The sequence below is a fragment of the Uloborus diversus genome, chromosome 4, assembly GCF_026930045.1.
Source record: "Uloborus diversus isolate 005 chromosome 4, Udiv.v.3.1, whole genome shotgun sequence".
NCBI classification, from domain to species: Eukaryota; Metazoa; Arthropoda; class Arachnida; order Araneae; family Uloboridae; genus Uloborus; species Uloborus diversus.
Window position 1 is genome coordinate 102,345,737 of NC_072734.1, and position 13,672 is coordinate 102,359,408.

Genomic DNA, 13,672 nt, shown 5'->3' on the forward strand with positions numbered 1-13,672 from the left:
AAACAACCATGAGAATAACGCACTCAATTTAGCGCCAATGGGGTTGTTTCCTTCAGTCAAAAATAGTAATTTTTGTCACTGAAATTGGTAGAATAAGCAAAAAAAAAAAAAAAAAAAAAACCATGGACCCAGAAAATATTTTCATTTTCCCAACAGTTATTTTTTAATTATTTTTTTTTAAATGTCCGATTTTTCAAACAAGTCGTGGTTTTGATGACATCACAAATGATGCTCTTTGGCGCATCTTTCTATCGCGTTTCCACGTTATGATAATCAAGAAGCGAATTAAAATTGCGCTCTACGCTTGCTGTCAACCATATCGTTGCCAATACACGTGAGTAAAGATGCGAATTAAATATTTTGTTCTGTGAATGGCAACACTGAATGGCATTTCATCATTTGTGATGTCATCGGCAGAAGTGTAAACAATGAAAGCATACCGATTTAAGTAATTTTTTTAAAATATTAAACTTAAACCAATTATGTAAAAAATGGTTAGATCCTATGTTTTTAAGCATGTTCTTTCAGAAAAAGATACTTTTAAAATTTTGAAAAAGACCCCATTATCCTACCCTATTACTCCAAAAAGAGGTAATCACTGTCAAGGTGATAGTTCAATTTAGCAAAGCTCCACTATAGTTAATCTGTAGAATGCCAGTGTCTCAAACTAGGTACGTAGAATGCCGGTGTCTCAAACTAGGTACTTAGAATGTCGGTGTCTCAATCTAGGTATCAATATCTAGTTTTTTTTTTCCAGCTCCTTATTATTTTTTTTAATAGCGGGCATGATATTAACTAGGCAGCCTGGAATATGCCAGCGTTTCAAACAGCGTTTCTCAACCTTTTTCAACCACCGGCTTGGCAAAAGCTTTTGGAAAAATTTCGCGGACCGAAAAAGTTTTTTCCTTTCTCTTTTGCAAAAAGAATTTAAAAAAAAAAAAAGACTTGAAACGTTGAAAATTTGAAAAATTTGGCGAACTATCATGGGTTTCTTTTTTTCTTTTTTTAAATAGTAATATACTATCAAAAATAAAGAAATAACAATTGGTATTAAAGAACTGTCACAAAATATTTAAACGTAAATATTTATGCGTAACGTAAAAGTAAAGACATGTATTTATTGCAATAACTAGCTGCGTTGCCCGACTTTGCCCGGTCTACCATGAAAATAAAAATTGTGTCAAGTGACTTATACTCAAAATTTCCCTTCCAAACAATGATGACAGCATTAAAATGCTTTTCAGAAATTAAAATGGAAAAGATAGATTTAAAAAACGTAACCATGGAAACATAAAATAAAATAAATTTAAGAAATTAAAATGTGAAAGACACAATAGATTCAAAAAGCGTAATCATGGAAACGCGAAAATTAAATGGTTAACAACTTGAATGGAAATGGGATTTTTCGAACTGATTTAAAAAGTCTTGTACTTTTTTCGCTTTGGAGTTAGAAGCTTAGTTTTTCGACCAACGGTCGAGTTAGATCTTGAGTAAAAAAAAAGTCATTTTCTTCAATGGTGTCAAAAAGAAAACTGCAGGACAATTCCTTCACTGTTTATTGATTTATTTAATGAAGAAAATAGTGCCTAAATTTCAGCTAAGCCTAAAAAAATTCGAGCTAAGAATGCAAATAACTCCCGCCGTAATAAAGTTGGAGCATTGGGACGAATTGCCTAGAACGCGGAAAATTCTACCCTTTCCAACGATATGTAATATTAATATGTGCAAGTGATTTTTCACCCCCGTATTTGAGAATGTATGTAAAAACTGGGCCTAAATTGGAATAAAAAAAGAACTATTCATTAATTTTTTTTTTCGAACTGGACTGCAAACCTTTCTGGTGCTAAAAGAAAGGTACTGTGAAAATTTCAGCGAAATCGGCCGGGTTTTTTCTCGAGTTTTGCGCGCTCAAACAAACAGACGCTTTTTGGAGACATCATTTTATACTATGTAGAGATCATAAATAAGTAAGTAAACATTTGTGAGAAATAAGAAAATTACGAAAATAAACCACGAATCCCCCTTATACAAAATAAAAATGTCGCACAGGATATTATTACTATGTCTAGAAAATAACCCGTCATGATGGTATGACGGGGGCAAATTGCCTTTTCATCAAAGAGATTGGTTACATTTTCACTACTTTTCAGGAGAGCGCATAAACGTTTGTTTACTGCATACGAAGGTTGGGAATAGCGCTCTTATCCAACTGATCAACATATATTAAGTTTTTTAACACAAAATTATGTAATTATGTTGTTATGGCTTTATACGGAATAGGAATATTTCATACAGTCTAACCACTGATGAGATGGAAAGGCTATCATCCGGTGTACAAGCGGAAATGGACACATCTATTAGTTTTTAGGGATATTACTTTTATAAAATGAAATTACCTAATTTTAGTTGCTCCAACGATGAAATAATGCCCTCACGCTAAACATTCATAACCATGGTTTCGTACTAAGGTAGGAATGGACGGACATAGCTTATCCCTTCTATCGCGAGTTTCATTGTTGGCGACGTCAGAGCGTTACTCGATCCGTGATTTTGGATGAGAGTTTTGGTTCTTTAGGGAAAAAATTTGTTTTAACGTAAAAACCACAAAAAAAAAAAAAAAAAAAAACAGGCAACATTCTTCAGCGGACCGATGACGAAGCCAGTCCGCCGTAACACCGGTTGAGAATCGCTGATCCATCTAATGCTGACTGTTTATACTATATGTCCGGTGGTAGGACTGTGTAACAGTATTTTCATCGCAGCTTTCATAAAATGAAGCAGAAGAAAAATAGCTGGAACCTTTAAAACCTTACCCGTGAGGCCGTCCTTATCCGTTGAAGCTACATTGGCACCGGCAGTGAAAAGAATAAGGACGGCTTCGCTGCTACCTGCGAAAAAAAGGAAAAACACTTTAAAATCATGTAAATGTCAATTGAATTTCATTAAAAATATACTAACGATCTTGTAGACATATTCAGGATTTTTGCGCAATGCAGTGGTAAAATTACTTTTTATTAAAATAAAATAAAACAATGATGTAAAAATAAATACATGTAAAAAAAACATAGCAAAATAAATAAAAATAAATGCAATAAAATGAATAAATCAATATGAAATACAATAAAATCAAATAAATAAATAAAAAATAGATAAAAAATAAATGAAAAATAATAAAAAAAGCGTATATTATAAATTTAGTGTTTTACTATAGTAAAACCTCTTAAGAGATTGGATTCTTCTGGTCAACGTATAACTGATTTCTTCATTAGCACCACAATATCGGGAAAAGATTTATGATGTTATGCTATTGCTCTTGTAGCATCATTTAAAGATGCATAAAGTTTGAAAAATTTTCTTCTCAATTGCGAAATTTTTATGATGTGTCAGTATTGACAATCATATGTTTTGCAAACCTCCTCCCCCCCCCCCCTCCGCACCAGTTATGTAAACTAGCTTTGTGCTAACATTTTGGCAAGAATAAGCATTAACTTTATATAATTAATAATTTTTGAGATTTTTTTTTCAACTTTTGTTAAATGTGCCGCTATTGTTGAAATGTGTCACTATATTTTCGCTCAAAGAGAACTTGGGATCTAGGTTTGCTTCAAGTGTTTGAAACAATTATAATCGATCTTTGCTACGCCGTAAAACTTTCTTGTGAGAAGTTGAGAAAATCTAGCAAAATAACTCATTTCTGAAACTTAAGAATGGTTTATCGGGAAATGCTTTCTGTGAAGAACAATTACATTTACTGACCTCATTTGTTTCAAACCTAAATCAATGAAGCATTCTCATTTTATGGACTATAGTCGGGGCAAACCTAACCTGGAAGCATCGTAATGCTATGCTTAGGATCCACGTAGCCTTCCCCGTGCTGTCAGGTTACGTTTGCCCCTTAGAGCAGGAATTAAAATGGAAGGAGCAAGTTCAATCATTTTGGGCAAGGAGCTCAAGTCACGTGATTCAACAATGACGAATGGTTGACACGTTTTGCGTGAAACTAGCGAAAGAAATCTAATTTCTTCCAATGCGTTCTTTTTAAATCCATCACGTGATTTGGGGTCCTTCCTGCACGAATGAAAGTCTTCACTTTCTCCATTTTATTTCTTCTCAATGGTTTGCCCCAACTATAGTCATCCACCGATCAACGAATCTGAAGCTTAGCTGCCAGTTTTCTTTGACGCTGTTTTAGTACAAATAGTAATCGTATTCGCAACTCCAATAAACTATAGGGGGCGCTGCAGCCACTGTCTAATGGCGGATGAAAAAGGTAAAACAAACGCGTGCCGTAACTTATAACTTGCTCTGACGCTTAGTGAATACAGTAAGTTTTACAGTAAGTTATTTTTGTGGGAAGCTTTCTTTTCTATTCTTCTGAAATTACATTACATCATAAACTGTCTGAAGCCTGTAATTTACCCCAAAGAAAACACGTGGAATGGAATGTTTACCTGTTTATGTATTGTTAATCACCGCAAGGTAGCGTATTCGAGAGCTGGAGTTGCGAATTACTTGGTCTCTCTCTTTCTCTTTTGAAAACAAAATGCCACATGAGTCGGCTTAACTGGATCAAGAAACAAACGTTACGTCATATCAAGATCTATAAGGAATGTATTTAAGATGCATGTTTTTCCCGCACCGTATTTTATTCGAGTAAAAAGTAAGTCCACGTTTCTTCATTTTGAAAAACATAGCTATATGGTGTATATTATGAAGAAAATAGGAACGCGTGAAGAAAGTTTAAAGGTAGCTGTTAAGAAAAAAAATAGGAAGGGGGGGGGGAGGGACCTGAAATAGTCAATGGGTTCGGTCTTACATAGCTCTCACAGTCAGGGTCGGATACAGAAAACCATTTTTTAGGGGGAGGGGGTCATGCTGAAAAATGACCGCCACCCCACATAAACGAGCCTATGGTTTTCGGTACGAAAAATTTCTGAAACTGCTTGGAGCTCGATAAAAAGCACCAAATTGGCCAGGAATAAGGCATCTAATTGAAAATGAACGTTGAAAATTAATTTCAAAAGCAACGAAACGAAACACTAGTAGTTCAAAATATTTACTTTCAAAAATAACTAATGAATTGAAAAGATATTGCAATCATTCACACTCGTTTTTTCTGCAAGAAGAGTTAAAACACAATGTGGATGGATACTGCGGATACTACTGTCGACGGTGGGGGGGGGGGGCGGTCATGACCCCGTGACCCCCTTGTATTTGCCAATGCTCACAGCCCTTTTTGGGGATGATTCACAAGCAATTAATGGAATGTCTATAATCGAAGGCTTTTTTTTTTTTTTTTTGCATAACATATTACTATTTTGCGTTTCCCGAGACAATTATGATATGAGACGAGGACTAGTAAATTGCTCTAGTATATCTAGGGAGAAATTGTCCAATTGAAAGACTCGGGGAAGAAATGTGACAAGCCACAAGGAGTGACTTATCGATCAAAATTTTTGTTTCTCGTAACTAAACTTGAAATAAACATGACAATGAATTATGTCATTTGGAGAAAAACATATCTGGTTTTAGTATTGCAGAATATAGATTGCACATCACCTTTTAAAAATTCTAAAAATATTTTTAATAAGTTGGAAATTGGCCTTCTGAAAGTTCACATCACGTGGCATATCAGATTCTTGCTCCGAGCTCTTCATTATAGTGTAGATTCTGTTAATGCATCAATTATTTTTGATATAAATTTAAAACAAATCGCAATTTCGCGGTGTTGTTAAAGGGTTTTAACCGTGCTTAGTTTTTGTAACTATAAATGCACTAATTATCTCTTTTGTGTAGAAAATGTGCTGTGTATTTCTTGAGCCTGTAAAAAATGTTGTTTATAACTTGTGCTCGTAAAACGTTCTGTTTATTTCTTGAGCACTTAAAAAGTGCTGTTTATTTCTTGAGCGCGTAAAACGTGCTGTTTTTTTTCTGGAGCGTGTGCAAAGGGGCTACTAATTTCTTGAGCTTGTGAAAAGTACTGCTTATTACTTGAGCGTCTGAATTGCTGTTTATTATTTCACAAAAGGGCGGCTTATTCCTTGAGTGTAGAAAAGAAGCTACAGTACAACCTTGATCTAACGGTTGTCAAGGGACTGGAAAAAGTTATTGTTAAATCATGGATATCGTTAAATTGAGGAGAATAAACATTCAATGCAGTCAAATCCGGACCAGTGAAATATATTATTAAATTAAAGAAATCGTTAAATCAGGTATCTTAAGTCGAAGTAATTTATTTCTTGAGTCTGTAAAAAGTGTTGTTTATTTCTTGAGCGAGTAAAAAAGTTCTGTTACTTTCCTGAGCATGAAAAGAAACTGCTGTTTATTGCTTGAGCATGTAAAAAAACATGCTGTTTTTTTCTTGAGCATGTAAAAAAAAAAGCGCTGTTTATTTTTTCTTAAGCGACTTGAAATTATTGTTTATTTTGTCCCTTCCCCCAAATTAAGCACCTTAAAAATTTTCAATATGTTTTTGATGAAATACTGAACAAGTTTGATTAAGTTTAGTCGTCATTAAAGAAAATCTGGTAGTCATATGACTTTTTCAATTTGTATTTTCTTTTATTTTACCTTCGAAACATGTTAGATTCGTTAAACTCAAACGAAGCGTCCTATATTTTACTATTTGAAGCCATGGAGACAATTATGATTCACGGTTAAGACGCGTCAGTATCGAAAACAATTTTTTTTTAATTTTTAATCTAATCTGCAACTTAGCACAAAATATTATCATCAGCTATGCTACTGTACGAAATTGCTATATAGAATTTAAATACATTATTAGAAAAATAATCAGATTGATATTTTCTTTAAACTTTTTCTGTCCTAAACATGTTACTAAAGATTAACACACTATTTGTTTCTATTGAAGTTCTCGAAATTGATCGATTGCTTACCGCAATTTACAGATAAAATCCGACATAGACTCTTCAGCACCAATTTTAAACTAATGTCTGTATTTTTGAAATCGGTTCATTCCTTCTAAAGTTTTCAAAGCTTAGTTAACTTTCTATACACGCCAAACACGCATAATAGTTTTCATCTGTGATAGCATTTGAACAATTCATTTGTTAATACTGAAATTCTGGGAATATGATGATCTTTTTTTTTTGGACAGGTTAAATCCTGCATCGATAAGATTACAGTACAAACCAGTGTCGATTTTTGAACATAGTATTTTTTCGTTCCCCGTTGTCCTTTTGTAGCCCATTTAATGTAAACATCATATTTCTCAAGTTAAAATCACGTAAAGACGAAAGGGGCAAAGTTGGGTTAAGTGGGACAATTTTTCTATCCAGTGTTATAATTTCTTGAATTTCAGTTTTAAAGAATTTATACATGAACTACTAAAATGATTGTATAACTTTCAAGCTCTCACTGTTGTAATTTTTTTCCTCAGTATACTCCTTCTTAAAAAAATTAATTTCGATGAGCTCTCAAGTTCTTCTACTGTGCCACACGTGAAGCACAGCGGGACAGGACATAATGTGCATTACGACGATAAGAAAGCACTTAAAAAGTCAGTTGCATTAGGAAATCTCATTATTATTGTTAAATGTAAGTTGAGATACACACATTTCACAAAATAAATTAAAACAGGTTTTACTCAAAAATATTGAAAAAATAGTTATTATGATAAAACACATGTGGGAGTTGGATCATTATTTGTTAAATAAACGTTTGATGCATTGAATATAATCATATTACTTGAAATAAAACATTGAAGCATAAGAAAATAGTGACGATAGAACGTAAAACATAATCAATTTTTTTTTAACTTAAAAAAACATCGGATACCTTCAATAAGTTATAATCTAGTCTATTGTTTTTGAACCGCCACTTACGGACATACGTAAATGCCATTGAAAATACAATTAAAACAACATTCCTTAAAATCAATCTCCATTAATAATTTAATTTTGAATCTCGATGTTCTAAAACATATTCACATTGCATTATTCTAAAATGTTTACTTTATAGTGGGAAATGTTGGAGGTACAAAATACTACCGTGCTAAGCCCAAAAGTCGTATCTGCACTTAAAAAAAAAATCAAAATTGAGTTACATTTATCAGGTGGTTCTTTTCATGACATATTTCACCAAAGCACAAGTTTTATGGTCATTTTTCAAAAGAAAATATTTTAACAAAAATTCTGAAAAAAATTGCATCTGAATCAAATACATGGAGGAGCAAAACTTTAAATGACATTTTCATATTTTGAACTCAGCTGAACATATGACTGTTGCGCTTTGCACGGCAAAATATGACACTGCCTCACTATACCCTCAAAGCAGTATATTTTAAATAAAGAGTCAAACGCTGTTCGAAATTTATTAACTAAACTAGCTGTACCCGACGCGCGTTGCTACGCCAACAAAAAAATACATCATTATACTGATTTTCATGACAATCGGTTGAACAGGGCAGAAGTTGCTACTCTGCAGTGCCACCTGGTAGCGAGTGGCTTCAATGAGCATATTATGCACTTTCTCCGTGGAAAAATACATATAGATAGCAATTTTCATAATAATCGGTCCAGGTATCAAGTGAAGCCGTGACTATACTCAAATTTTGTACTCACGCAGTTTGCAAGATCAATCAATCGCTAAAAATATCAAATAGAAAAAGTTTTAAATCCCCCCGTTGTATGAAAAGCCATAAAACAATAAAGAAAGAATTTATTTGTTGAAACTCAAGAAAAATGGCAACAGCTAACTTCTTATCAATGAGATCTTTCACGCGAACTAATTTCTGCAGCCGATAATTTTATTCGTATTTATCCAATGGATTGTGACTTAAATTGGAATAAAAAAGGAACTATCGATCGGATTTTTTTCGAACTGGTCTATAAACATTCCCAGTACCAAAAATAACAAACGGTGAAAGTTTCAGCCAAATCTGCCGGGTAGTTTTTGAGTTCATGGATGACATACAGACAAACATTCATTTTTATATATATAGAAGATAGATAAGGAACATTACATGTATGCAGTGTAAAAAGTTGCAGCTTTAAATTAATGCATTAAAATTGATCATTGAATAATAATTTATGCCTCCAACTCAAAAGTAAATTTTGCCTGATTTGTACAACAGTGATAGCAAAAAGGGCCACAGCTTCCCTTCAAGATAAAATGTGTGAGTGGCTAGTTTTTCACACGGTGTTGCCATCAATATTAAGTATTTGAATTGCAAGAAAAATTCCGTTTGTCCCACTTGTGCTCCCCCTCCGCCATATCTTCAATTGTGCTATTGGTCTACAAGAATAAATCTTACAATGTGGTAATTTCACTATGTTGGCAAGTAGAGTTTGATAATAAAAACAAATAAAAATTGATACTTGTATGATTTTCTGTAATATAAATCCATTTTTCAAAATCTAGATTCGGTGAATAAGCAGTTTATGTTACACAACATGTAACAAAAATTTAAAAGCAAATTATGTCACGAGAAGTGCTATTTTATACTATTTTTTGATGCACAATCTAGAGAGAAGATAAACTTTTCTAGCTTGAGGTAGTAATTGACCTGTTTAATGATCTTGCATGAATTCATTTAATAATTTTGAATGATCTGGTAACGTAATTTGTTCGTGATTGAATTAAAAATGAGTTGGTAAATAAAAAATCAAATTGAAGATGGGAAAAAAAACCGTGATACATATATCGGAAATAATTATGTTTAGAACTCCTTCACGTGATAAATCCCCCCCCCCCTTCATCCAATGAAAAACGCATTTCATTAAGTACAAATAAAATGTCTGATTACTTGATCACGTTTTCTATTGCAGTTAATAAGTTGTTAAAAAAAAAAAACATGTATGTGTTTCCTTTTTTATGTCTTCATTCAGTTGTATATATATGATGTACAAGTTGTCCTTTTTCGCCTGCTTTCCCGTTAACGTGAAGATCATTAAAAATAATGAATGAATAAAAGCTTGGATATTTAATGTCTCGTAAAAATGTATTTAAACTCAAAAATTATCAATAAGAAGAATAATTAATAAGTATTTACTGATGAAATGAGACGGGAGAAATGTATGTCTATCTGTATGTCTGTTGCTCTTTCTTCATGTCCGTCCTCGTCTTCCTCCGGTAATTAATAAGTAGTTACTGAAAAAATGAGACAGGAGAAATGTATGTCTATCTGTATGTCTGTTGTTGTGTTTTCATGTCCGTCCTCACACTCTCGCAGTAACTTCTAAGGAAATAATTTAATTCAAGGCAAAACATTTTTCGCTCTCTGGGCAAGACAAGGCAGAACATGTGCGGCCAGCACAGATATATAGGGGCAAGAATTTGAATTAATACATCTACTACCAAAATATTATATTCCCCAGCAGGTGTAGAAAGACAAGAGCGTGGCGTAAGAGAAAACGTGCGGGTGAAGTGACAGTTCAGAATGTTAAAAAAAAGATAAGAAAGGATGAAGTTTCACTTCTATCTTGTGTTTTTACGACATCCCTTTTTTTTTCAGCCAACAAATTCGTTTTCGGATATTTTATTACCTATTTTAAAAGTGATAAGCTTGATTTTTTTCTTTATTATTATTATTATTATTATTATTATTATTATTATTATTATTATTATTATTATTATTATTATTACTAGAAAGTCGGCCGTCACAAGGTTCACAAGGTATGACGGGTGAAAATTGCTTCTACTCTTCTACATTTGAACGAAGCGATTACCTGTTTGGTGGTATTTTGATATTTGAAAATTTAACCCTAATTCCAGTGGCTTAACCCTAAACTCCAGTTGGTAGCGTTCATTGTTGACCACTTTTTTGTTTCTTCATTCCCCTGAAATAGCACAGTCTTACCAGTAAAACAGTTAAGTCACCGGACCGAATTGAGTCTTGTCACAATAAAGACTTTCCCCGCAGTTTAAACATTACCAAAACATATTATCAAATTATCATGCCGTGGAGCGAGTTTTATTGTTGAAACAAGCGGGTTACTCGATCATCGGCTATTAATTATATGAGGAATATTATATTCTTTTGGAGAGTCACATAATATAGTAGCATTCCCGTTTTCGACAAGTCTATCCTATGTAACATAATTATTAAATCGAAAGAATTTTACCTGTACTGGCAGCCCAGAGCATGGGTTCCCTGCCATCTCTGTCTCTGCATTGCACGGAGGCTCCTCCCTTGACGAGCTTCTTGAGGGTACTGATGCCCGTCTCGGGATCTTTCCCGTTCAGACTGTGGGCCCCGCACATTTGGGCTGCGTAGTGGATCGGATAAGCTCCCAAAATATCGGGCAGGGAAGGATTGGCACTGTGGTTTAGCAACAGCTCCAGGCTCTCGGTGTCGCCACACACTGGAAAATTGTGTAAGGCACAAATTATTGAAAAGTCGCCAATTATTGGCGTGATTGGCAACATACATTTCATTCAGTAAACGTTGGGGGGTTAGGTAAGTTGTTTTAAACAGCGCCATTTCAATGTATGATTAATCAATTCAGATTTGTCGTATTTTATTTTTTTTTAGAAAAATATTTTTAAAAGTTTATTTATACAGAAGTTAAACAGCTTCAAACACATAGAGGACTGTGTACAAAGCGCCTTGCTGCCAGACACATACAGGAGAGATTTACAACACACGAGAGCTAAATACCACCCAGGGCACCGGCTGGAATTGAACCCACTACCTTAGAAGACGAAGCTTTTTCTACAGAGCTTCGGAGGCCCCCGATTTGTCGTAGACTACTTATTTTGCTAAGAAGGAATCAAAAGGTAACCTGTTTTAAGTAAAAAAGGTTGCATAAATGGTGACAAGTCGATAATAGTTGTCGTTATCTTGCATTTTACTTAAGAAACTTTCAAAATATTTCTCGTATAGCACCAAAATCTCCTATTTCAGGGGTACAAATATGATCCTTCTTCCCAAAAATCAGCACGAATTTTCATTTATGCGTCAGATTAAAATATTGCTTGTTTTTTCTTCGCTGAAAGAAGCAAATCAAGTATTGTATTCTCAAGAAATTTCGAAAATAGATTTGAACCTAATTTTTTATTTCAGACATCCCTAAATCTCTATACGACTAATTTCTTCGCCAGAACTGTACTGTCCAACCACGGATTGCATGGAATTTTCAAACGTCCAGATAAGATGAATCTATGTGAATAAGGGGGAAAAGTAAAATTTGATGTGCTTATTCCGCTCATTTGAATGAGACTCTGCTTCTTTAAATGCTGACATCGGTAAAAAATAATAAATTCGTCCCTTCCCTGCTGTAAAACGGATGTTTGTCTTTTCATACAATCCGTGGTCAGACAGTATGTTAGAATGTAAGCATACTTGTGTAGGACGGAGTCTTTGTAAAATTCGATTTAACCATCTCACAGACCATTTTGTGAAGCGTTTTTGCAACTCTGCAGGTAACTGGATTGAGTTCATATTTTCGGATACCGGAACGCCAATGAGGTGATGCGCATTGACATGGGAACGGAATCGGAGTGTTGTTTGGTGGCTACTTCGGTCATAACCCCTAGTTTTGGTCACAGTAACTATTTTAATACCAAGAAATGCAAGAAATGTTACCCCTCCCCCCTCCCTTACGCAAGAAAAATTGTCTGATCACGCCGACGAAGACTGAATCCAGAATCAGAGATACGAAGGCTGAACGCAAATGACCTTGGGGGGGGGGGGCATTAAAATCCTTACATGTATAAATCGCTATAGTAAGGATTGGAATTATGTGACAAAGCTACGGGCCCTAGATGGGGTTTTGAGTAATATAAAGCAACATAGGAAAAGCTAGTTGAGTGACAATACCTCCCAATGGTTTCCACCCATTTTTTTTCTTTTCTTTTTTTTTTTTTTTTTAAAGATTGGTGATATTCTCTAAGACAGGGATGGGGAACCTTTTTCTAACGCATGTCAAAAAATGTCTTGTAACTGAAGAAATTAACACCGCGTGTCAATTTTTTTTATTTTATGCTCCCCGAGCTTTGAAAAAACTGAAAAGTTTTTAAAAGGCTTTTGAAAAAAATTGTGCGATATATTACTCGTTAGGGCGGTAACGCATCGTTATGTACTAGTACACATTGATACTAGTACATATCCTTATGTTATGTACTAGAATAGGTTTTTTATACAAATTTTGAAAATATAGATTAAATTTATGTATAAAAAAAACACGTCTAAAATAGCTTCGCGTGTCATTGTGTGACCCGTGTATTGCATATTTGCCATCCATGCCCTAAGAAATCAGTTAAAATTCTTTTATTCGTTGATGAACACGTGTTCCATTATCCAGTTTAGACCAGCGTATGAATGTGTTGGAACAGTGGTGCCCCACCTTTTTTTGCTCACAGACCGTCTCTTATACTAGATGAGTTTCACTGTCCAGAACAAGTATAAAATTAAAATATTTTCAGATAAAAGTGGGGTAAAATAGAAATGGAAAAAAAGTTATTAACCAAGATATGAATGCAATATACCAGACAGCACGGTTATCACATCCAGAGACTGCAGTCTCGTTCTGATTAGAACTCGTCATTCTGGATTAGTGAATAACCGACCTAGAGGCATCTAATAGAAGCTGAGTGTGCCAACAAACTGGTAGGTAAAGTAAGTTTATCTCAAAAGCGAGTGTTCGCAGCATGCTACGGTTCGACTCGTGAAATGAAGTCAAAGGTCAAAGCTTGGGTATTTAGCAGTAAG

General features: G+C 34.2%; 1 protein-coding gene across 1 annotated transcript in view; it reads right to left on the reverse strand.

Moving 5' to 3' along the window:
- LOC129220737 (ankycorbin-like) overlaps positions 1-13,672 on the reverse strand; it is an 88,607-nt gene that overhangs the window by 64,983 nt on the left and 9,952 nt on the right. The window contains exons 3-4 of the mRNA XM_054855167.1: positions 11,085-11,324; positions 2,814-2,888 (exon numbers count right to left, since the gene is read on the reverse strand). Coding sequence (XP_054711142.1) covers positions 2,814-2,888; positions 11,085-11,324 — 315 coding nt within the window. The remainder of the gene's footprint in view (positions 1-2,813; positions 2,889-11,084; positions 11,325-13,672) is intronic.